This window comes from Mytilus californianus, unplaced genomic scaffold (assembly GCF_021869535.1).
Source record: "Mytilus californianus isolate M0D057914Y unplaced genomic scaffold, xbMytCali1.0.p SCAF_8, whole genome shotgun sequence".
NCBI lineage: Eukaryota > Metazoa > Mollusca > Bivalvia > Mytilida > Mytilidae > Mytilus > Mytilus californianus.
The window spans coordinates 29,036,544-29,058,160 of NW_026262734.1; the positions used below are offsets into that span (position 1 = coordinate 29,036,544).

Consider the following 21,617-nt stretch of genomic DNA (forward strand, 5'->3'; position numbering starts at 1 on the left):
ATACATGTGAACCTCCCGACGGGAGTACAATAATCCCGTTTTCAGGGGTCTCCTCCCGACCTCCTGTTGAAGAGAAAAAAATCCCGTGTATGAAATTTTTCATGAATGAAAAATTTCTGCCCAACATATCATCTCAGACATCTGGTGTAACTGACATTACCTGAAGTTATATTTTACCTGTAAATCAATAAACATGCATTATTATATGGCTTCACTTGTCAGCTTGGGTGTCAAACATACTGGTTAATCAACGATTTTTACCTCAGGCTAACTGCCGTTGTGTAATAAAAACTGTTTGTATTTATTGGGTTACTTCCCTTGATTTATCCTGTTTTAAGTTACTTTCCTTTAAATAATGTAAATTTTAAAAAGAATATAAATAAAATATAAGTTGAACAAATAATCATAAAAGGATGGTAATTAAAAGATTTTAAATCACTTAGGACAAATAAAAAATAAATAATTTGAAAATTATTTGAGGGTTCTATACTTCATTTCAAGTATATGCAAATCAAAGTAAATGCAACTGCAGATAGTTAAACAAATGTTCTGATTGCAATGATTGTACTATAGATAATGATATAAAAGATATGAATTAAAAAATTAAAAGAACATACTAAAAAAAAAGAATGTAAGATTGAACATGTGGAATATAAAGATAAAGAAACTTTATAAGTACAAGGGTACTATGAACATAATACATTCAGATGGAAAGTTGAAGAAAACACACTTTAAAAGACAATTTTTACAACACACGGTTACATTTACAACAAAATTTATGTTGATTAAAAACCTCCTGATCTGAGTCCTAATCTCCTGACCAAAATTTCCCAATCTCCTGATCTGAGTTTCACAATCCATCACATGTATGTGCTATTGGGGATGGGGGTCTGGGTTGGACATTAGAATGGTGTTCTATTATTCTATTATTCTATTTTCTTTTGTATCTTTGTATTACAAACACATAACAGATATTTCTTCTTCTCTTATTATAATATTATAAAACTGAAGTCAATAGAAACTCTCAAGAAGCACAGAATTGTGTGATTAAAGCCTTAAATAGCCATTAAAGGTACTGAAGTACAATAATATAGATTTGAGATACCTTTCTTTTTAATACAAAATAGCATAATACATGGGAGATAACTCTGTATTTCTTATGATTGCATGCCATCAGACTATTGATGGAGTATGATTGATGCACAGATGTATGAAACAAGTATTTTTTTGAAAATGTTATGCTTTTATAATTCAAATCCATGTTGTTAAGTGAAAAGCGAAAAGTCATTTGTAAAATTAATTAGTTTATGCCAAAGGGGTCTGGAAGTAAACGCAAAGTAATAGTTTTGTCACTGAAATTTTTGTGTCTAAAATTAGTTTCACCTCTTTTAAATTATATTTTTAGGCACTTGTCCATTGTAAAAATCAGCATATGATGATGTGTAGATAATTGTGTATTTTAACTAACTTGTATTGTTGACTTGCTCTCACATTGATATTTATCTTTTTTTTCCTTTAATTTTTATACGACCGCACGTATATTGGTATGACGTTGGCGTCGTCGTCGACGTCATCCGAAGACACATTGGTTTTCGCACTCTAACTTTAGTTTAAGTGAATGGATCTTTATGAAATTTTACCATAAGGTTCAATACCACAAAAGGAAGGTGGGGATTGATTTTGGGGGTTATGGTACCAACAGTTAAGGAATTGGGGGCCAAAAAGGGGCCAAAATAAGCATTTTTGTAACTTCCAGACATAACTTGTGTGTTAGTTTATGGATCTCTCTGAAATTGTACCACAAGGTTCCATATCACAAAGGGAATGCTGGGATTGATTTTGGGGGTAATTGCCTCCAAATTTTAGGAATTAGGGGCCAAAAAGGGGCAAAAAACAAGCATTTTTCTAGTTTCATGACAATAACTTGTGTGTAAGTGTATGGATCTCTCTCTGACATTGTACCACAAGGTTCAATATCACAAAGGAATGCTGGGATTGATTTTGGGGTTAATTGCGTCCAAATTTTAGGAATAAGGGGCCAAAAAGGGGCAAAAAACAAGCATTTTTCTAGTTTCATGACAATAACTTGTGTGTAAGTGTATGGATCTTTTTGAAATTGTACTACAAGGTTCCATATCACAAAGGGAAAGCTTGAATTGAGTTTGGGGGTAATTGCCCAAAACGTTTAGGAATAAGGGGCCAAAAAGGGGCAAAAAAACAAGCATTTTTCTAGTTTCCAGATAATAACTTGTGTTCAAGAGTATGGATCTCTCTGAAATTGTACTGCAAGGTACCATACCACAAAGGGAAGGCTGGGACTGATTTTGGGGGTATATGCCTGAAAATTTTAGGAATTAGGGGCCATAAACAGGCAAAAAAACAAGCATTTTTCTAGTTTCAGGACAATAACTTGTGTGTAAGTGTATGAATCTTTATGAAATTGTACTACAAGGTTCCATATCACAAAGGGAAAGCTGGGTTTGAGTTTGGGGGTAATTGCCCCAAACGTTAAGGAATATGGGACCAAAAAGGGGCCAAAAAACAAGCATTTTTCTAGTTTCCAGACAATAACTTGTGTTCAAGTGTATGGATCTCTCTGAAATTGTACTGCAAGGTACCATACCACAAAGGGAAGGCTGGGATTGAGTTTGGGGGTGATGAATCATAAGGGGGTTCAAAAAATTTGGGGGGGGGGATTTTTTTTTCCTTTTTTTTCTTTAAAATTTTCCATTTTAAATTGGTTATTTCTGATTTATATATAAAAGCAAATAATAATGATATGGTTTGAATAGGTAAATTAAAATTTTTTTAAGTTCTTAGACCACATTCATTCTGTGTCAGAAACCTATGCTGTGTCAAATATTTAATTACAATCCAAATTCAGTGCTGTATCAAGCTTAAATGTTGTGTCCATACTTGCCCCAACTGTTCAGGGTTCCACCTCTGCGGTATCAAGCTGCGCCCCAGCGGAGCATTTTATTTATAAATGTTATTTGTTTTTCAGACATTCTTTTTATTATGAATGAGAGAGAAATTTAATTCATTATCAACGTTGGCTTCTGTATAAAATGTGTAAATTAACATCTGTGATTTTGAAGTGTTGCAAATATTCAAATTGACTTTGATACTTTATTCCAATTTCATTCATTAACATTTCGAATAATTTCTCTTTTCTTTTCAGACTTTTAAGGAAAGCTTTAGATAAGATATCAGAGATAAAGTCTATCAGAGAACAAAGGAGAATTGGTTTGTATTGCCTATAACATATGTTAAAAATAACACATAAAATCAGTCCGTCTTTCTGTCTGACCGAAACTTTTTGTAAACCCAACTCCTCCAAAAGGAAGACACATTGTGAATGCAACTCCTCTGAGACCTTTTGACAGAAAACTCTCATACTTACTTGGATTGTTTGCCATCATGTGTAGTTGGCTATATATATAATGTCATTTTAATATGAACATTTTTATGGGAGCTATTGGACTCTTATTTATTATTACCTTTGTACCACAATGACACTTTTTAAACACAGTTCTTCTGACATAATATGACAAATAGCTCTCAAACTTGCCCCAACTGCACATGTGGTCTCGTAGTAGGATCAGAGATTGTAGGTTCAATCCCCTATTGGGTCATACCAAAGCTTTTAAAATTAGTAATTGCTGCTTCTTGGCTAGCTATAGGCAGGCAGCATTAAGGAGTAACAGCAAAGACTGGTCAGCTGGGAGTCAGAATAATGTATGTGGATAAGGCTGGAAAATCTTGATGTGGTCTGTTACCTTGTGAACTAGCACGTAAAAAATTCAACTCAGTGTGTCAGTCTAGTACAAAGCAGGGTCCATATTCATATTACATTAACATGTTCTCGTTCTGAATATGCATTTAACTTGCCACTGGACATTAAACAGCCATACATTCATCCATCAAACTTTCTACGATTGTGTTTGCTATTATATGTAGTTGACCATGTTAGGCTGTCATTTGGATTGGATTCCTGTTCTTCAACGTTTTATTTTTACTATCCTACCACAGTGATACTTGATCCTTTGACAGAAAGCTCTCATACTTGGTAGAATCGTTTGCAATCATATGTTAATGACCATATTGTACTGTCATTATGATCCCACCATTTTATGGGAGAAATGGGCAACTTACTATTTTTATACGACTGCAAAAAAATTTTGCGGTCGTATATTGGTATGACATTGGCGTCGGCGTACTCGTCGTCGTCCGGAGACACATTGGTTTTCACACTCTTACTTCAGTTGAAGTGAATGGATCTCTATGAAATTTTACCATAAGGTTCAATACCACAAAAGGAAGGTTGGGATTGATTTTGGGGGTTATGGTACTAACAGTTAAGGAATTAGGGGCCAAAAATAAGCCTTTTTGTAACTTCCAGGCATAACTTGTGTGTTAGTGTATGGATCTCTCTGACATTGTACCACAAGGTTCCATATCACAAAGGGAATGCTGGGATTGATTTTGGGGGTAATTGCCTCAAAGTTTTAGGAATTAGGGGCAAAAAAGATGCATTTTTGTCGAAAAAGCGAGACATAGCGATCCTACATTCCGTCGTCGTCGGCGGCGGCGTCCACAAATATTCACTCTGTGGTTAAAGTTTTTGAAATTTTAATAACTTTCTTAAACTACCCTGGATTTCTACCAAACTTGGACAGAAGCTTGTTTATGATCATAAGATAATATTCAAAAGTAAATTTTGTAAAAAAAATTCCATTTTTACGGTATTTTACTTATAAATGGACTTAGTTTTTCTGCCAGGAAACATTACATTCACTCTGTGGTTAAAGTTTTTGAAATTTTAATAACTTTCTTAAACTATCCTGGATTTGTACCAAACTTGGAAAGAAGCTTGTTTGTGATCATAAGATAGTATCCAGAAGTAAATTTTGTAAAAAAAAAATTCCATTTTTTCCGTATTTTACTTATAAACGGACTTAGTTTTTCTGCCAGGAAACATTACATTCACTCTGTGGTTAAAGTTTTTGAAATTTTAATAACTTTCTTAAACTATCCTGGATTTGTACCAAACTTGGAAAGAAGCTTGTTTGTGATCATAAGATAGTATCCAGAAGTAAATTTTGTAAAAAAAAGAATTCCATTTTTTTCATATTTTACTTATAAATGGACTTAGTTTTTAAAGGCAGTGCTTTAATGCCTTTCTAGTTGCCGTGTTAATATTTCTTACCGCGATATCCAACTTATCTACGTGGGGGGTCATTAGGGCCCAAGTAGATCCGGAAAATGTTGATTCTCTCCTCTTCTTATTGTGGTATAAAATGTTTTTTGTCTCATTTCATTTACATTGGGAAATAGAGAAACGATCATTGTGTTTTGTTAGTTTTAAAAACTTTTGATATATTTGTATTTTACATTATAAGCAGTCAACCGATTGACAAACTAGAATTATTTGAATTCCGTGTGGAAAGAGGTCGGGTTAATTTCGAGTGTTATCTGCAATCTAGATGTTTATAAATCATTTCAGTCGTTGATATAATAATTAAAGGTCGACTGAACATGAATTATATTATACAATTGAAAGCGCATTTCTGTTTATGCACGCGAACCCGTCTAACGTTATTGTTATTTCGCAGTTTTATAAAGTAGCAAATTATCGTTCCTGAATAGGTGGCGCCGTGGTAGCCGATCCTGTACTTCAACTTCCGGTTTCTGCACTGTGCAACTATTACAGTTGCATTTTTAATTAACGATGCCAAGTACTTGTTGTTGTGTACCTGGATGTCATTTAAGAGGAGGACATGCATTTCCAAATGACTTAAAAAGAAGGAAAAGTTGGATCAACGCCATGGCCCATACGCAGATTGGACGAGAACACGATGAAATCGTGGAGTCCATCTCAATCAGCTGTTGTTTGCAAGGCACATTTTACTGAAATAGACTACGTGCAGGAAACTATTTATGGTAAAACTCTATTTTCTTTTTAAAATATATAGTTAAATATGTAATCGCCATGCGAATAAACCAAAGTCTGTTTACAACCGCAATTATCGTTTTAGAATAAAAGGGGGTGGTTAATTCACATGATTTAAGACGTCATAATTTTTTGGATTACGCTTCAATGTGATCTGTTTGAGATTTTTTGGTGCTTGCTACAATTATAATGATTTCTTACAAGAGGTATATCATACTGAGAATTATTTTAGCAGTAATTATGCTAATGTAGTAATGACAGGAATGCATAAGCTATGCCTCATAGACTTTCTTGAAAAATATCAATGACAATGTTAACAGGAACAAAACAATGACATGCTCTCATCTATATTATAGTTATTTAGGTACAAACAATGTATGTTTGTTGCATACGTCTCTCATTGTTTGTCCTTTGGATTTACATACATTGTAACATACATTTTGATGTACATTGAATCAGGCTAACATAGTTTTATCCAGATTGTAATGAATAAATCTAGTTAATATTTTGCCAGGTAGTACAAAGGAATTATAGTTATCTCGTACCATTGTAAACTCGTACCAATGTCAACTCGTACCACTAAACAAAAACTCGTACCAATGCAAACTCGTACCACTGCTAACTCGTACCACGGTAAATTCATACCATTGTAAACTCGTACCAACTTATTTAAATGAATTCAAATGGTGTTTAATGATGAATATATACTTTAATTTCGCTCAATACCTCTTAAGTCTGTAAAATGTATATAATTTGAAATTACAATAACCAATTTGTAGCTAATTTTCCTTGTCTAATTGGATAGAGAAAACCGTGGCAGATTGGCTTTGTTGTCTCCCTTGAATTGACTCTTTTTTAAACTTTTACTGACAACTATTTGATTTAATTTTTAATCATTCCAAATCAGTAACATTGAATAGATTTGGGTATTTTTCTATTGTTTCTTAAAGGAATTTTATTTAATGAAAGAATTTATTGATTGTGTTTTAAAGGTTTAAAATTGTTTATGACCAACAGTTAGAAAGTATGAAATTTATTTTTATACAATATTCAGCACATTTCAGCAGAATATGACCATGCTTATATGATTATACAAGTTGATTAGTTAAAGATAAAAAAAAACAAGTTGATTAGTTAATAATCAACCAATAATCACACAATCAAAGGAATTTAATATATTTATTAGCATGGTAATTAAGAAATTACATTCACATTTTTGTCTAAGTTTTCATTAAAATCTGGTATAAATTTCAAAGATATTTTAATTTTTTGTATAAAGCTTAAAAAAAAAATAATCATAAAACATTCGTATTTTTGTCTAAGTTTTCATTAAAATCTAGTATAAAATTCAAGTAATACAACTTTTTTTATTTAGTTTACCAAAAAAAAAAATCATAAAACATTCGTATTTTTGAATATATTTTTAATGGTACAAGTTCTGATTGGTAAAACTTCCCAGTGGTACGAGTTTACGTTGGTACGAGTTAACTTTTTTGGTAAAAGTTTACGTGGTACGAGTTTACAATGGTACGAGTTAACTTGCTTCCGTACAAAGTATGCATTGCTAATGGAAGTTCATTTAATAATCAAAAAACTAATGTTTTATAACCTTTTTCAGGGCACAAACCCACCATACAGAGACTTAAGTCTACTGCCAATCCCAGCCTATTTTCCTGGACCAAGCAAGAGACTGAATCGTCCGCAAAAAGAAAAATCAGGGCAGTTTCCTGTGAAAACAAAAGAACTAAACTTGATGAATATTGTAGTAGAAATCTAGAGGAAAGTTTTGATTGTAAAGTTGGTTTTCCTGAAAAAGTAATTCATACTGCAGACAGGATTTATGACTGTCCACCACCAACTGCCGAGCTAATGTTGAGCTTCACAGATGGAATTACGCAAACACCATCAATGCCTACGGTATATTTTCAGCAGAGAATTTTGAAATGAAGACACGCGACACAGCCATGCATTTTTATACTGGTTTAGAGTTGTATACTAAATTTTTATTTGTTTTGACCACACTTGGTCCAACAGCACATTGTTTGAGATACATATATTTTCAAATTGATAGGGTGTCATTTGAAAATCAGTTTTTTTATGACTTTGATGAAATTGATGCATTATACAACCAACTTTGAACTGTCAAGATTCTAGATTGAAACTAGTGTTAAGAATATTGTGTAAACATGGATTGTTTTTATGTCTAAACAGTGGCGTGAGGCTAACACTTGGCCATTTAGTGGTTTAGTCAGGTATTTTTCGCCATCCAACTTCAAATTAAAGTTTCCTACAACTGGTGGATTATTATTGACAGCACAGAATATCCTGTGATAAAACCTAAAGCTCCTAGAGCTCAGGCAACCTTTTCATCATATAAAAACAGAAACACTGAAAATACTTGTATGTTCGACACCTGGTGGTTTAGTCAACTATGTCTCTAATGCATATGTTGGTTGTACCAGTGACTGTGAAATAGTTGAAAGATGTAGAATAGTTCAATTATGTGATCCAGGTGACAGTGTGATGGCAGACAAAGGTTTAAATGTGCAAGATTTGTTTGCTCACTTTTTTCAAAAAAAGAAACAGAATTAGTTCCAAAACTCTTATACGGGATAGAAAAGTCTCCAATTAACACGTGCACATACATGTAGAGCTAATTATTGGACTTGGCAAAACATACAAAATTCTAATAAATCCTATGAATGGAACTGAAACAAAACTTTCATCTGAAATAACATTTAGTTGTTTTATGTTGTGTAATTTTAGAACTTGTATTGTGCCAAAGGATGCATAAATAAAAGTGACGCAATGAAGTTTGTTCTGATATATATATAAAAATATTATTTACAATTACATGCACATGTAAATTGTAATGCATATAAAAATAAGGAGATGTGGTATGATTTTCAGTGAGTTTATCGAACCAAAGTGCATAAGAAATGGGTTAAGCAGTTACAGGTGTTACTGTCACCATACAATCTCCAACAATTAGAAAAACTTGTACCATGTAAAAAATTTCAGAGATCTTACAACTAAGTTTTGTTGTCTCACCTTGACTTTGGTGAATTGTTTATATCTGTTGATGTAGATATAAAAAAGAAGATGTGGTATGATTGCCAATGAGACAACTCTCCACAAGAGACCAAATGACACAGAAATTAACAGCTATAGGTCACAGTACGGCCTTCAACAATGAGCAAAGCACATACCGCACAGTGAGCTATAAAAGGCCCCGAAATGACAATGTAAAACAATTCAAACAAGAAAACTAACGGCCTAATTTATGTACAAAAAAATGAACGAATAACAAATATGCAACACATAAACAAACGACAACCACTGAATTACAGGCTCCTGACTTGGGACAGGCACATACATGTACATACAGAATGTGGTGGGGTTAAACATGTTCGCGGGATCCCAACCCACCCCCTAACCTGGGACAGTGGTGTAACAGTACAATATAAGAGCGAACTATAAAAATCAGTTGAAAGAGACTTAACTCATCAGATGGATAAATACAAATACAAGTGGACGTGGCCGGGTAGTTGTACATCCAAATAACAAAAAGACACTAAGTACAGATCTGAGAGTACTCGCATTTACTGACAGCTAGTTCAAAGCCACAAACAACTGATAAAAAAATCTTGCATCTAAGACTAAATTATCGATCCGTAAGCTCCCTCTAGAATTTTATCAATTTAAGATTTTACATTTCTGAGTTATGGGGTTTTATTCATTAAAAAAGGGGGGATTTTCCAGTTTTTGGACAACAACTCAAAAATGCTTTAAGCAGTTCACATGAAACTTTGGTGAATTATTTATAGCTATTGATGTAATCTCCCTATTGATTTTCATAAATTTCAAATATGACATTGAGAAGAAATTGAACTTTATTTGTTTATAGTCTGGCAACAGATTTATTAAGTATTGCGCAACAGCACAGTGTATTGCACAACAGCAAGAAATCTTTAATTGAATATAAATTCAATTCATATAACCGATTTCAAGTTCTTTGACTACATTTATTCAGAAACTATAATATGTCAAATATTTAATTACAATCCAAATTCAGACCTGTATCAAGCTTGAATATTGTGTCCATTTTTGCCCAAACTGTTCAGGGTTGGACCTCTGTGGGTCTATCCAGCTGCGCTCAGCGAATCAGTTTATTACTTAATTAAGAACTCCTTTTTGTTGAGCCTGCGACTTTTGTCGCAGAAAGCTCGACAGGGATAGTGATCCGGCGGCGGCGTTAGCTAACTTCTTAAAAGCTTTATATTTTAGAAGGTGGAAGGTCTGGATGCTTCATACTTTGTATATGGATGCCTCATGTTACGAAGTTTCCGTCAGTCACATGCCCAATGTCCTTGACCTCATTTTCATGGTTCAGTGACTACTTGAAAAAAAAGTTAAGATTTTTTGTAATGTTAAATTCTCTCTTATTATAAGTAATAGGATAACTATATTTGGTATGTGCATACCTTGCAAGGTCCTCATGCCCGTCAGACAGTTTTCAATTGACCTCGACCTCATTTCATGGATCAGTGAATAAGGTTAAGTTTTGGTGGTCAAGTCCATATCTCAGATACTATAAGCAATAGGTCTAGTATATTCGGTGTATGCAAGGACTGTAAGGTGTACATGTCCAACTGGCAGGTGTCATCTGATCTTGACCTCATTTTCATGGTTCAGTGGTTATAGTTAAGTTTTTGTGTTTTGGTCTGTTTTTCTTATACTGTATGCAATAGGTCTACTATATTTGGTGTATGGAATGATTGTAAGGTGTACATGTCTAGCTGGCAGGTGTCATCTGACCTTGACCTCATTTTCACGGTTCAGTGGTCAAAGTTAAGTTTTTGAGTTTTGGTCTTTTTTTCTAATACTATATGCAATAGTTCAACTATATTTGGTGTATGGAAATATTTTATGATCTATATGTCAGTCACGCAGGTTTTTTTTTACCTTGACCTCATTTTCAAGGTTCATTGCTCAGTTTTAAGTTTTTGTGTTTTGGTCTGTTTTTCTTAAACTATAAGCAATAGGTCAACTATATTTGTTGTATGGAAGAATTGTTAGCTGTACATGCCTGCCTAGCATGGTTCATCTGACCTTGACCTCATTTTCATGGTTCATTGGTCAATGTTTAATTTACTTGGTTAATGTTAAGTTTATGTGACAGTTGTAATAAAGCTTTATATTTAGGACTATCAACATAATATCAATGATTAGTAAAGAAGGCGAGACATTTCATCGTGTGCACTCTTGTTTCATTCATAAATTACTTTATACTTGGAAATGTAATTTTGCTTGGAGTTATAGTTTCTAAAAAAAGTATTGTCATTGAAAGAGTTGACATGTTGCAATGTACATTTATTCTACATAGTTCTATGGTACCAAATCAAAAGTTTATATTAAAGAAAGAAGTCAAAGGTTTCCCATCATAGTTTAGTTACATACATTTTTTTTGTACCTGAGGTCGTTGAATATAGATCATTATATAAATAAGGAGATGTGTTATGATTGCCAATGAAACAACTATCATCCATACATTGTACTTACCAGTAACAAACCACATTTGCAAAGTTGAATAAAATACAGTTGATAACATTTACTTATTACTAAAAAGAAAATGCCAAACTATTTTAAACAGTATTTGACTATAAACATAGATAAAAAAGGTACAAACTGGACATAATGCACTAGTTCATAAACAAGTGAGAACAATCGCCTTCATATAGTGCTCAGAATATGACATTCATAAAACTTGTTCAATATCATTAGAGAACTCTAAATCTTAAATACTGAAAGCCACCTCTGATAAGTACAATGTACTATGCAAGATAATGATATAACTGGATAAAAAATACACACAACCTGTAATTAACTGCCTTTACAGCGCTTTCGCGCTTTGATTCTGCCAGTTAACATTACATTCACTCTGCGGTTAAAGTTTTTAAAATTTTAACAACTTTCTTGAACTATCCTGGATTTGTACCAAACTTAGAAAGAAGCTTGTTTATGATTAAAAGCTAGTATCTAAAAGGAAATTTTGTTAAAATTTTGTTCCATTTTTTCCGTATTTTACTTATAAATGGACTTCGTTTTTCTTCCAGTTAACATTACATAACAGTCTGCAGTTTAAGTTTTTATTTTAAAACATTTATTAGATTCATAAACTATCCTGGATTTTTACCAAACTTGGACAGAAGCTACTTACAATCAAAAGATAGTATAGAGAGGAATATTTTTATTAATTTTTTTCCTCATTTTTGTTGAGCCTGTGATTAACAGCAGAAGTAGGCGAGACACTGGGTTCCGCGGAACCCTTACGAATTTTTCTAGTTTCATGACAATAACTTGTGTGTAAGTGTATGGATCTTTCTGAAATTGTACTACAATGTTCCATATCACAAAGGGAAAGCTTGAATTGAGTTTGGGGGTAATTGCCCAAAACGTTTAGGAATAAGGGGCCAAAAAGGGACCAAAATTAAGCATTTTTCTAGTTTCCAGACAATAACTTGTGTTCAAGTGTATGGATCTCTCTTAAATTGTACTGCAAGGTACCATATCACAAAGGGAAGGCTGGGATTGATTTTGGGGGTAATTGCCTCAAAATTTTAGGAATTAGGGGCCAAAAAGGGGCAAAAAACAAGCATTTTTCTAGTTTCAGGACAATAACTTGTGTGTTAATGTATGGATCTTTATGAAATTGTACTACAAGGTTCCATATCACAAAGGGAAAGCTGGGTTTGAGTTTGGGGGTAATTGCCCTAAATGTTTAGGAATTTGGGGCCATAAAGGGGCCAAAAAACAAGCATTTTTCTAGTTTCCAGACAATAACTTGTGTTCAAGTGTATGGATCTCTCTGAAATTGTACTGCAAGGTACCATGCCACAAAGGGAAGGCTGGGATTGAGTTTGGGGGTGATGAATCATAAGGGGGTTCAAAAAATTTCGGGGAGGGGAGGGGATTTTTTTTCCCTTTTTTTCCTTTAAAATTTTCCATTTCAAATTGGTTATTTCTGATTTATATATAAAAGCAAATAATAATGATATGGTTTGAATAGGTAAATTAAAATTTTTTAAGTACTTAGACCACATTCATTCTGTGTCAGAAACCTATGCTGTGTCAAATATTTAATCACAATCCAAATTTGGTGCTGTATCAAGCTTGAATGTTGTGCCATACTTGCCCCAACTGTTCAGGGTTCGACCTCTGCGGTCGTATCAAGCTGCGCTCAGTGGAGCATTTTATTATTTACTGTTGAGCCACTATGACATTATGTTTTGACTATAGCGCATAAGAACAAATACAAAAACTCCAAATACACTTTATATGGAAATCTATGTTCCTTTTCTACAGTTCTGAACTGAACAGACAACTTCACTCCTCATTTACACAGGGTGGGACATTTTGCTCTGGCATAGCAATCTTGCAATAAATGCAAATTAAAAAACATTCCACCTGTGTTTTCTAAATAAGAATTTTACAGTGTAGTGTCCTCATTTTGGTACAAATTATATTCAAACTATAGTCAAAACTCAGAACTCAACTCAAAATATGAACAATTTTATGTTAAAGGGGTCTATAGTTCAGATTGATAGCTTCAGACTTCAACAGAACCAAATTTTGATGCCAAATTAGAGTTTTGACCCTAATTTCACGGTCCACTGAACATAGAAAATGATAGTGTGAGTGGGCATCTGTGTACTATGGACACATTCTTGTTTACATATGCATTTGTTATTTCATTACCCTACTTACTATTTTATGCATAAAATATAAAGAAATAAATTTTAAAGGTATATGAAAAATATGGAAATTATACACTGTCCCCACTAGAGAAAATATTTGTTGACAACGAAAATGAAAAAATCATAATTGTGTCCCTGGACCAACTTGCTTGAAAGTTTTGTGCCTATGTCTCCCAATTATTTTAATATCAATGATATTTAATTAAAAGTTAAGCTGATAAAACTTCTGAGAGATAAACACACAAAGAATACCTCCGAATTAATGATAGTTGGTAATTCTTCGTTTGATTATACACAAAGCTTATTACTGTACAGTAAATAATTTAAACAAAACAATTACAATTTTTATTTAAAAAGATAGTAATAAAACATTTAACGATTACTCATTCAATATTTTTTATACATTTTTTTAACATCTTTTTAAAAGCTAAAGATTGCAGAAAAGCAAACATTACAAATATTTCTAACCATCATTGACTGTCATTCATTGTAGCCAATACACAACCATCAAGACAGTATTCAGGTCAATTTAAAAGCTACACAGATTTTATAAAGTTGACTGTACACTGACAAATTTGTGCAAGGTTCAAATGAAAACAATAAAACATAACTTCATTTCCTAATTTCACAAGCTGATTTCATTCTAAAATAAAACCCTTTACATTTTGTTCAATGAAGTTTTACTCTAGTTTTTCATTCTAAGAAAACTATCGGAAAATTATCTAAGATGTACAATAAAAGTTCTCATTGTAAAAAGGAATGTTTTAACAAAACTAAGTGATATGCTTTCTACTACTATTTACAAGAACAGACTTAACATAAAAATGAAGATATATATACATGATATATAACAAATCTAAGTGATATGCCTTTCTGCTATCATTTACAAATCAGATTTTGACATAAAATGTTTCATAAATCAAAAAGTATGTGTAAAGTTTTGTCAGATTCTCTAAATACATATGGTTTGTTGATATCTGATATATAAGTTGAATGATCCCAACAGAGGACAATAGCAATTGTATTTATCCAATGGGACAATTCACCTTCCAAGAATTTAATTACCCTGACCAACATTAACTGATTATAATGAAAGGTTTTATTTACTTTTCAATAAATAACATAATAATGTTTCAAGTATTAATTAAAAACATAAAATGTTCAACAACTAGACAGCATTCTTTTATCAACCTGTATTTAACAACTAAACACCATTCTTATATCAACCTATATGTTAAACAACTAAATACTATTCTGCATCTTCATCGTTCTTATTCACTACAGCATTCCAAGCTTTTCTTTAGAGTCAAAACTGTGAAAATTTACTACTTGTAAATCAACTAAATTTAATGGCTGAATCTGTTGAACATTGACTTTTTTAATGATTTTTTTTTTCCAATATGGATGTTTTTTTCATTATTATTTTTTCAGACGATCATTCAGTTGTATTAAACAGCTCAATATAGTGAAAAGGACAAACAAATAAGGGTAAGAGTGTACTTCTGCACTTCTTAAGAGTAAGAATTTGCCCTACATGAGGTAATGTTGTTGCTATGTTATTTTCAGCTGATTCAGATAGACCTAAGCCTATAATGAGAAGGGGTGTACTTATGTCTATGTTACAACAGAATGCCAGCACACTGCCATTGTGGGTTAGCAAGCCTGGAGAAAAGTAAGTTTTGATGATGAAAGGTGTACTTATTATTACTAGGTAAAAACTTATTGAATATTTTATAGGTCTTATTTTCAGATAGATATGAGCACTGAATAAGGAATATGAAACATTTCTGTAAAAATAGTTTGAACACTCTGTTTTTACGGCCAAGCAAACCCTTATAAAATGTCCAAATATATCATAGATACAATTCCTTATAAAAATAGATAAAACAAATGTCTTAAAAGCATACAACACAAAAAATAACAAAATATATGAATATTAAATATTTTAAAAATACAAAACCAATGAATATTTTGGATAAATTAAATATCCTTCAGTAGTATCAACTACCTGATCAGTGTAAACTGGCTACTACATGTAGTTCTTGTCTAAAATCCTGAAAATTATACATTAAATGACCCTTAAGTATGGAGACATATTGAGACAAAGTCTTCTTTAATCTTAAAAATTATTGCAGCAAAATAAAGATGGAGGAAAATTTTAACCACTTAAAGAAGAAATCAATATAATATAAAACAATGCAACATATGTACAATCTACAACAGGGAACAAAAATACCTATACCCACTGGCCCCTATGGGAATTTTGTTATACATATCCTCTAGGTGCTTCATTGGAGACTATTTGGAATGATTTTACCAAAGGGGTCAATGTATACGGATATTGTATTATTGGATTATACATGTTAAAAATAAAGATATAAGCTGGTTATAAGTCAAGAGACATTTTTGTTCTGAGATCATGATCATTTACTTGATTTTAAAATCTTCTTTAATTAATGACTAGGTAAAAAAATCAGCTCAACTAGAGTAGACAAATGAAGTACAGAACACTTATGTTGCAATTTAGACATATAAAAATGTAATGAAACATAGGATAGCAGGAGCTGGTTATAAGTCAAGAGACATTTTTGTTCTGAGATCATGATCATTTACTTGATTTTAAAATCTTCTTTAATTAATGACTAGGTAAAAAAATCAGCTCAACTAGAGTAGACAAATGAAGTACAGAACACTTATGTGGCAATTTAGACATATAAAAATGTAATGAAACATAGGATAGCAGGAGGTTGCAAAATTTCACAAGTTTCAGATACTGTGGATTTGTTTGATGCCTTTCTTAAATATATAAGGGATTTTGGAGAAACCAGAATTACGATATCTGACTAAGTACAAATTTTAAGTTACTTGATAGGAACTTATAATAAAAAAACTAAATTTAATTAAAAAGCAAATATTTCTCCAACCACAAAATTGACACCAACAAAATAATAAATGAATAAGCTCTTTTATATATAGTTTGTAATTTTCAAAATATAAAAAGTCTATATCTGAGAAGTCAAAAGGTTGATCTGTGATAAGATTATCGTCATCATTATATGATTGTCCATTCATAGAACTTCTTCTCCCTCTGGTCACCATGTCTGTGTTGGGTAAGATGCTATCCATTAAATCATTGGTTGAATCACTGTTCATAATGTTTCCATTGTCAAAGATAGACAACAGAGACTGTAAATCATCATTGTTCAATGGGATGTCCTCAAACATTTTGTCATCATGGTATTCAGTGTTCATGTTATTGTTATTAGATGCTGTATTTGATGAGTTTTCTTCTGTCACAGCCTGTTTGATATGGGCATCTGGAGATAATATACCAGTAGTCATTTCTGGTGAACTGCAAAAAAGTTAAAGTTTTAAAACATCAATAACTTTGACAAACCTTCATTGAAGTGTTTGAATCTTAAACAGAATGTTCTTTGTGAACAAGATATAGAAATGGAAGCAAAAATTGGAATTTTATTTTAATTTTTGAATTTTTTACAGAGTATTGGACAATTTGTTTTCTAGTTTTACAATTAGAAACAATCGAGGCAAAAAGTTTTTGAACATCAGAAAATTTTGTAAACCTTCTGCTTCATAGAATATCAGGAAAAAAACATAAACAGAAGCTACCAAATGGCCACCTAAAGTAAACTTTAGATTTTGTTCTCCATTTTCCAAAATTGTTCTTATAAATGGACTTGGTTCTTTTTCTTGCAGTCAACATTTAGGTTAAGTCTGTGAAAGATTTAAATCTTGAATAACTTTGTCACTTTGCTTACAGTTTGACATAACTAATAAGTAATGGATGAAATGAACAAATATTGAACCTAATAACCTGCAGTTGTAATGTTGATTTATCTCAGATGACTGATATGTGCCTGATATCTTCATATCTGTACCCAATTCACTTTCCACTGGACACTTTGTTGAATGTCTGCTCTTCTGAATACATTCATTTTTATAGGAACCAGGCAATGGGTTATGGATAGATTCATCATCTGAAGCATTAACTGGTTTGATAGTAGAAATCTCAGTATATTCCTCTAGTTCTGGTATTTCACTTACAAAAATTTCAGATTTATCACAAGTGGCAAAATTCTCAATGGTATATTCACAGTCATTATTTTCTTTTGTTATACCAGTGGGATTAAGTATGTCATTGTTGGTTTTTTCCTCTGGTTCATCGTCTAAATTTTCATTTAGCATCACATTTTCATGCTGGTACTCATCTTTTGTTTCTTCTAAACTTGCATGTTCTTGTTTTTTTCTGTGCATCTTCATATTGTACCTCTTTGAATGTAGAAAAGTCAGGTTTATAGCCATGAGTTTTTACCTTGATTGGTTCTCCATTCAATGTAATTTTTATCTTGAATAACAAATTTTTACAGAAATTAGTGTCAGTTAATTAACACCATTATTAAGCAACTCATAAAATAATCCCATCATTTTTTTTATTATAAATTCAATTGATATCATTAGAAATTAAAGTTATGATTTGAAGTCTAAATGAAATCCAGTTTCAGTAATGTAAATTCAAATTTTTTTGTGTGCGTTTATTATTGCGATTGTTGGACAATTAATAAAAATGCAAGGTTAATTATCATGATTATTGCAATTTCAGAAAATTTCAACACATTTGTTTTAGATGGTTTATTGTTTTCATATAAACTCTTTAGCACATTGATCAAGGGGGCCTCGGTGGCCAAGTGGTCTAAGTAGTTCTACTACTATAATCACTAGCCAGTCAACACTGAGGTTGTGAGTTCGAACCCCGCTCATGCAGGTGCACTTGACTCCAATCTTAATTGACTAAGATTGTCAGTTTTCCTTTCGAAGGTCATGGTTTCTCCAGGCACTCCGGCTTCCTCCACCAATAAAAACTGGCCGCCACGAAATAGTCCAAAAGTGGCGCTTAAAAGTGGCGTTAAAACACCAACAATCAATCAATCAATCACATTGATCAATATTAATATGGTGGCATGAATGCAAGTAGATTGGTATAGTTCATTGATGTTTTCTGAGTGTTATAATATTATATCTTAGTAGATTCGTTTTCGATCTTGCCAAACAAAATTAAAGAGAGCAGAAGTATTTATAGTACTCTTGTACTCCCATTTAACAACAAAATGGTGCATTATGGTGTATACAAATAGTAGATGCCTTAAAAGAATGAAGATATCTATTTCCAAATGTCACAGTCATTATAACACACCTCACACCTCATTGATTGAGCTGCAAATAAAAATGTAGTAGCTCAAATTATATCGTACCCATATTTCCATTTCTGTCCTCAACTTTTTTTCTTTAGGTGAAACCTTTGCATCTGTAGCCTGAAAATTTTAAGACTTAGTTTAAGGAATGTCAATAAAAATATACATTTAATTAATGCATGCAATTTTCAAAATAAGAGTTTTAAGGGTTTTTGAGATGCAGATTTCTAAGTTTAATTTTGCTGACAGGAGTACAGGAGTAGCCAGTGCCAAATAGAAAAACAAATCATATAAAAGATATGCAAATGTATATAATTGGTACATTATTCCTTTTTATTTTCATGTTTATCAATGTTCATAGAAAGCTGTTTTATTTAATCCAGTTTTTTTCTTGTTTTTTGTATAAACAAAATTAATATTCAGTGAATAAGAAAATGAAGATATATATCTGTCAAGAATTCAGTGTATTATGATCTTTGAAGTAAAGGTCTAAGTAAATGTAATATTAAATTGATACTGTAAAAACATTGGAATCATCCAGATTACACAAAGGACAAATACTCTTGTTCTGAAATTGATCAACATATAAGAGATATCCTTCTTTAATAGTATACTCAAACTAGTTTACCTTTTGGACAGCCCTGTATTTTTGTGCAGTTTCCAATTCAGAAATCCCATCATTATTTCTTGGCATCTTCACATTTTTTGTTTTTTCAGTGGTCTCTGAGTCTTGGTTTTTTCTTTTCTGCAAAAAAAACTCTTTTAAAATTATATAAACATGCAACTTTTTCATTTATCTTTTCCTCTGAAATCTCTTGGCCAATTAAAACCAAACATTGAGGGGGATTATTTCAATTTTATGTTGGTTTACCTGAATGTATTTGGCCACTATTGCTTTATACAGAACGTATTGGCAAAATTAGATTGGAAATTTAATTAAAAAATCAGAAAAGTTATGAAAAGGACCAATTGCAAAAAATCCAAACTTTGGTTAAATGTAAAGGACCAATTGCAAAAATCCAAACTTTGGTTAAATGTAAAGGACCAACTGCTAAAAATCCAAACTTTGGTTAAATGATACAAATAATGGTTGGTGATCCCATCTGTTATCAAACAAGGTTACCACCACTAGTAAATAAGAGACAGTAGCAGTTTACCAAAGTTATCAAAATAGAAATAGAAAACGGGACCAAAAAAATCAACTTAAAACTCTGTGTCAATCATGTGATGGACCAGTTACAACCAAAATTTTATTAAATAATAAATTTAACTGATTTCATTTGTGTAAGGTTTACGACTCTATCTGCCTTCAAACATTGCTGAAAGTGTTACTTAAATTTTTTTTTTTTATAGAAACATTAATATAATTATCCCCATTTTATTCCAACCAAATAACAAAGGATCAATTTTGAAATGCAATGGAAAATTTATAGAAATCCTGTATTGGGCCTGCTAATTCCTTTTGAACTCAAAGAGATTGAATATATTGAATGAGTTATTGATAATGGCTGAGATCTTGATGAGCCTTTAAAGACTGCAGATTATCATGATTATATTTGACACAACTGAAAACAACAAAAAATTCAACCCAAACTAAAAATTTGCAAAACTGATTTATAAATCGGTAGTGATGACAATACTCTCAAACAATTAACTATACATGTAAAGTGAATTAAGCATTGTTAGAATCTTACCCTTGAAGTGGAAGTAGGATCTGACTGTAAACTCAATGTTCTGCAGTTATCACTCAACAAGTAAATGCCTTTCTCTTCCAACATTGATGTGACATTACAAAGAGAACAATCAGATTGCAGAAGACTCAGGTTTTCCTTTATAATAGTTAAATCATGATGAAGAACATACTCCTCAAGCAGATCTTCCTGCTTTTTGGTATCTTTGATCCAAGCTTCACATGCTTTAATGTATGATTTGAATTCCTGAGGTATCCAATTTCCTTGGTCTCTTTTACTATAATAATCTAAAAGGTCTTTGAAAAATATTTTGATGTCATGACCACTCTTTTCGTTGTATGGTTTTTGGAATTTTTCATATTCTGCTGACCAGTCCAGTGGAATAGTATACTTTCCCCTTTTGGATTCTTTATTTACATGTTTACAGAGAGCAGAAGTTATGTAGCGACAAGCTTCCCAACAAAGATCAGCCTTCCTTCTTTCTTCTTCTGTAAAATCAATTGATAACCATATCTGGAAGGATGCATAATTTAATTGTATTCCAAGTTCTACCATTTTCTCATCTATTGCAACTCTTTTTGCATATCGCATAATTCTTTTTAGGTTAGATGTGATGGCATTTACTTTTTCTATAGTGGTTGAGATAAAATGCAAATGAAACAACTTGTTAAAATCACATGATCCCCAAGCAGTTACTTCTTTACAGATCTCACTTATATCACATTCTTGTTCTTTGCAGCAAGCAACTAAAATGTCTATCAGTGCTTCTATTTCTATGGACTTGTATGTACAACTATAGATCTTTTCTTTAGAATGATCATACAGATAAAAAGCAGGCTCTGTTGTCCACAAATTATTCGGGCTTTTCTTTGCTTGTTTTCCTTCAAAGACTTTTAGAAGTTTTGTACATAATTTCTTAGTAACTGGTCGTAATTTTTCAGAAAATGTCTGTCGTAAAGGACCTGGATTATTTTCTACATCATGTGAAATCCATAAGAGACGTTCA

The 21,617-nt window shown here is 32.1% G+C and overlaps 3 protein-coding genes and 1 long non-coding RNA gene across 4 annotated transcripts in view; 3 read left to right on the forward strand and 1 right to left on the reverse strand.

Moving 5' to 3' along the window:
* The window catches only part of LOC127710541 (SAGA-associated factor 29-like), a 48,752-nt gene that overhangs the window by 8,996 nt on the left and 18,139 nt on the right, over positions 1–21,617 (forward strand). Inside the window, exons 5-6 of the mRNA XM_052216477.1 lie at positions 3,182–3,246; positions 15,277–15,382. Of these exons, the coding sequence (XP_052072437.1) occupies positions 3,182–3,246; positions 15,277–15,382 (171 nt within the window). The remainder of the gene's footprint in view (positions 1–3,181; positions 3,247–15,276; positions 15,383–21,617) is intronic.
* LOC127710546 (uncharacterized) lies at positions 5,282–8,766 on the forward strand. Its single transcript, XM_052216482.1, has 2 exons — positions 5,282–5,943; positions 7,572–8,766. Exons 1-2 carry the CDS (start codon positions 5,859–5,861, stop codon positions 7,898–7,900), a joined length of 414 nt encoding a protein of 137 aa, XP_052072442.1. The 5' UTR covers positions 5,282–5,858; the 3' UTR covers positions 7,901–8,766.
* LOC127710554 (uncharacterized) lies at positions 10,771–12,741 on the forward strand. The gene is made up of 2 exons (XR_007986227.1): positions 10,771–12,355; positions 12,678–12,741. It is a non-coding gene; the product is annotated as an uncharacterized LOC127710554 (long non-coding RNA).
* Positions 15,377–21,296, reverse strand: LOC127710542 (uncharacterized). Its single transcript, XM_052216478.1, has 5 exons — positions 20,615–21,296; positions 19,549–19,665; positions 18,981–19,040; positions 17,546–18,076; positions 15,377–17,062 (listed from the first exon to the last, which is right to left on the reverse strand). The coding sequence occupies exons 1-4, from the start codon at positions 21,200–21,202 to the stop codon at positions 17,936–17,938; spliced, it is 906 nt and encodes a 301-aa protein (XP_052072438.1). The 5' UTR covers positions 21,203–21,296; the 3' UTR covers positions 15,377–17,062; positions 17,546–17,935.

Bases quoted from the DNA above. Each gene is read 5' to 3' on its own strand.
- LOC127710542 (XM_052216478.1), bottom strand. From the start codon at position 21,202: ATGCGATATGCAAAAAGAGTTGCAATAGATGAGAAAATGGTAGAACTT. The intron at 19,666-20,614 runs GTAAGATTCTAA...TTTTTTTTGCAG, and splicing joins ATCCTACTTCCACTTCAAGG to AAAAGAAAAAACCAAGACTC. The intron at 19,041-19,548 runs GTAAACTAGTTT...TAAAATTTTCAG, and splicing joins AATACAGGGCTGTCCAAAAG to GCTACAGATGCAAAGGTTTC.
- LOC127710546 (XM_052216482.1), top strand. From the start codon at position 5,859: ATGAAATCGTGGAGTCCATCTCAATCAGCTGTTGTTTGCAAGGCACAT. The intron at 5,944-7,571 runs GTAAAACTCTAT...AACCTTTTTCAG, and splicing joins CGTGCAGGAAACTATTTATG to GGCACAAACCCACCATACAG.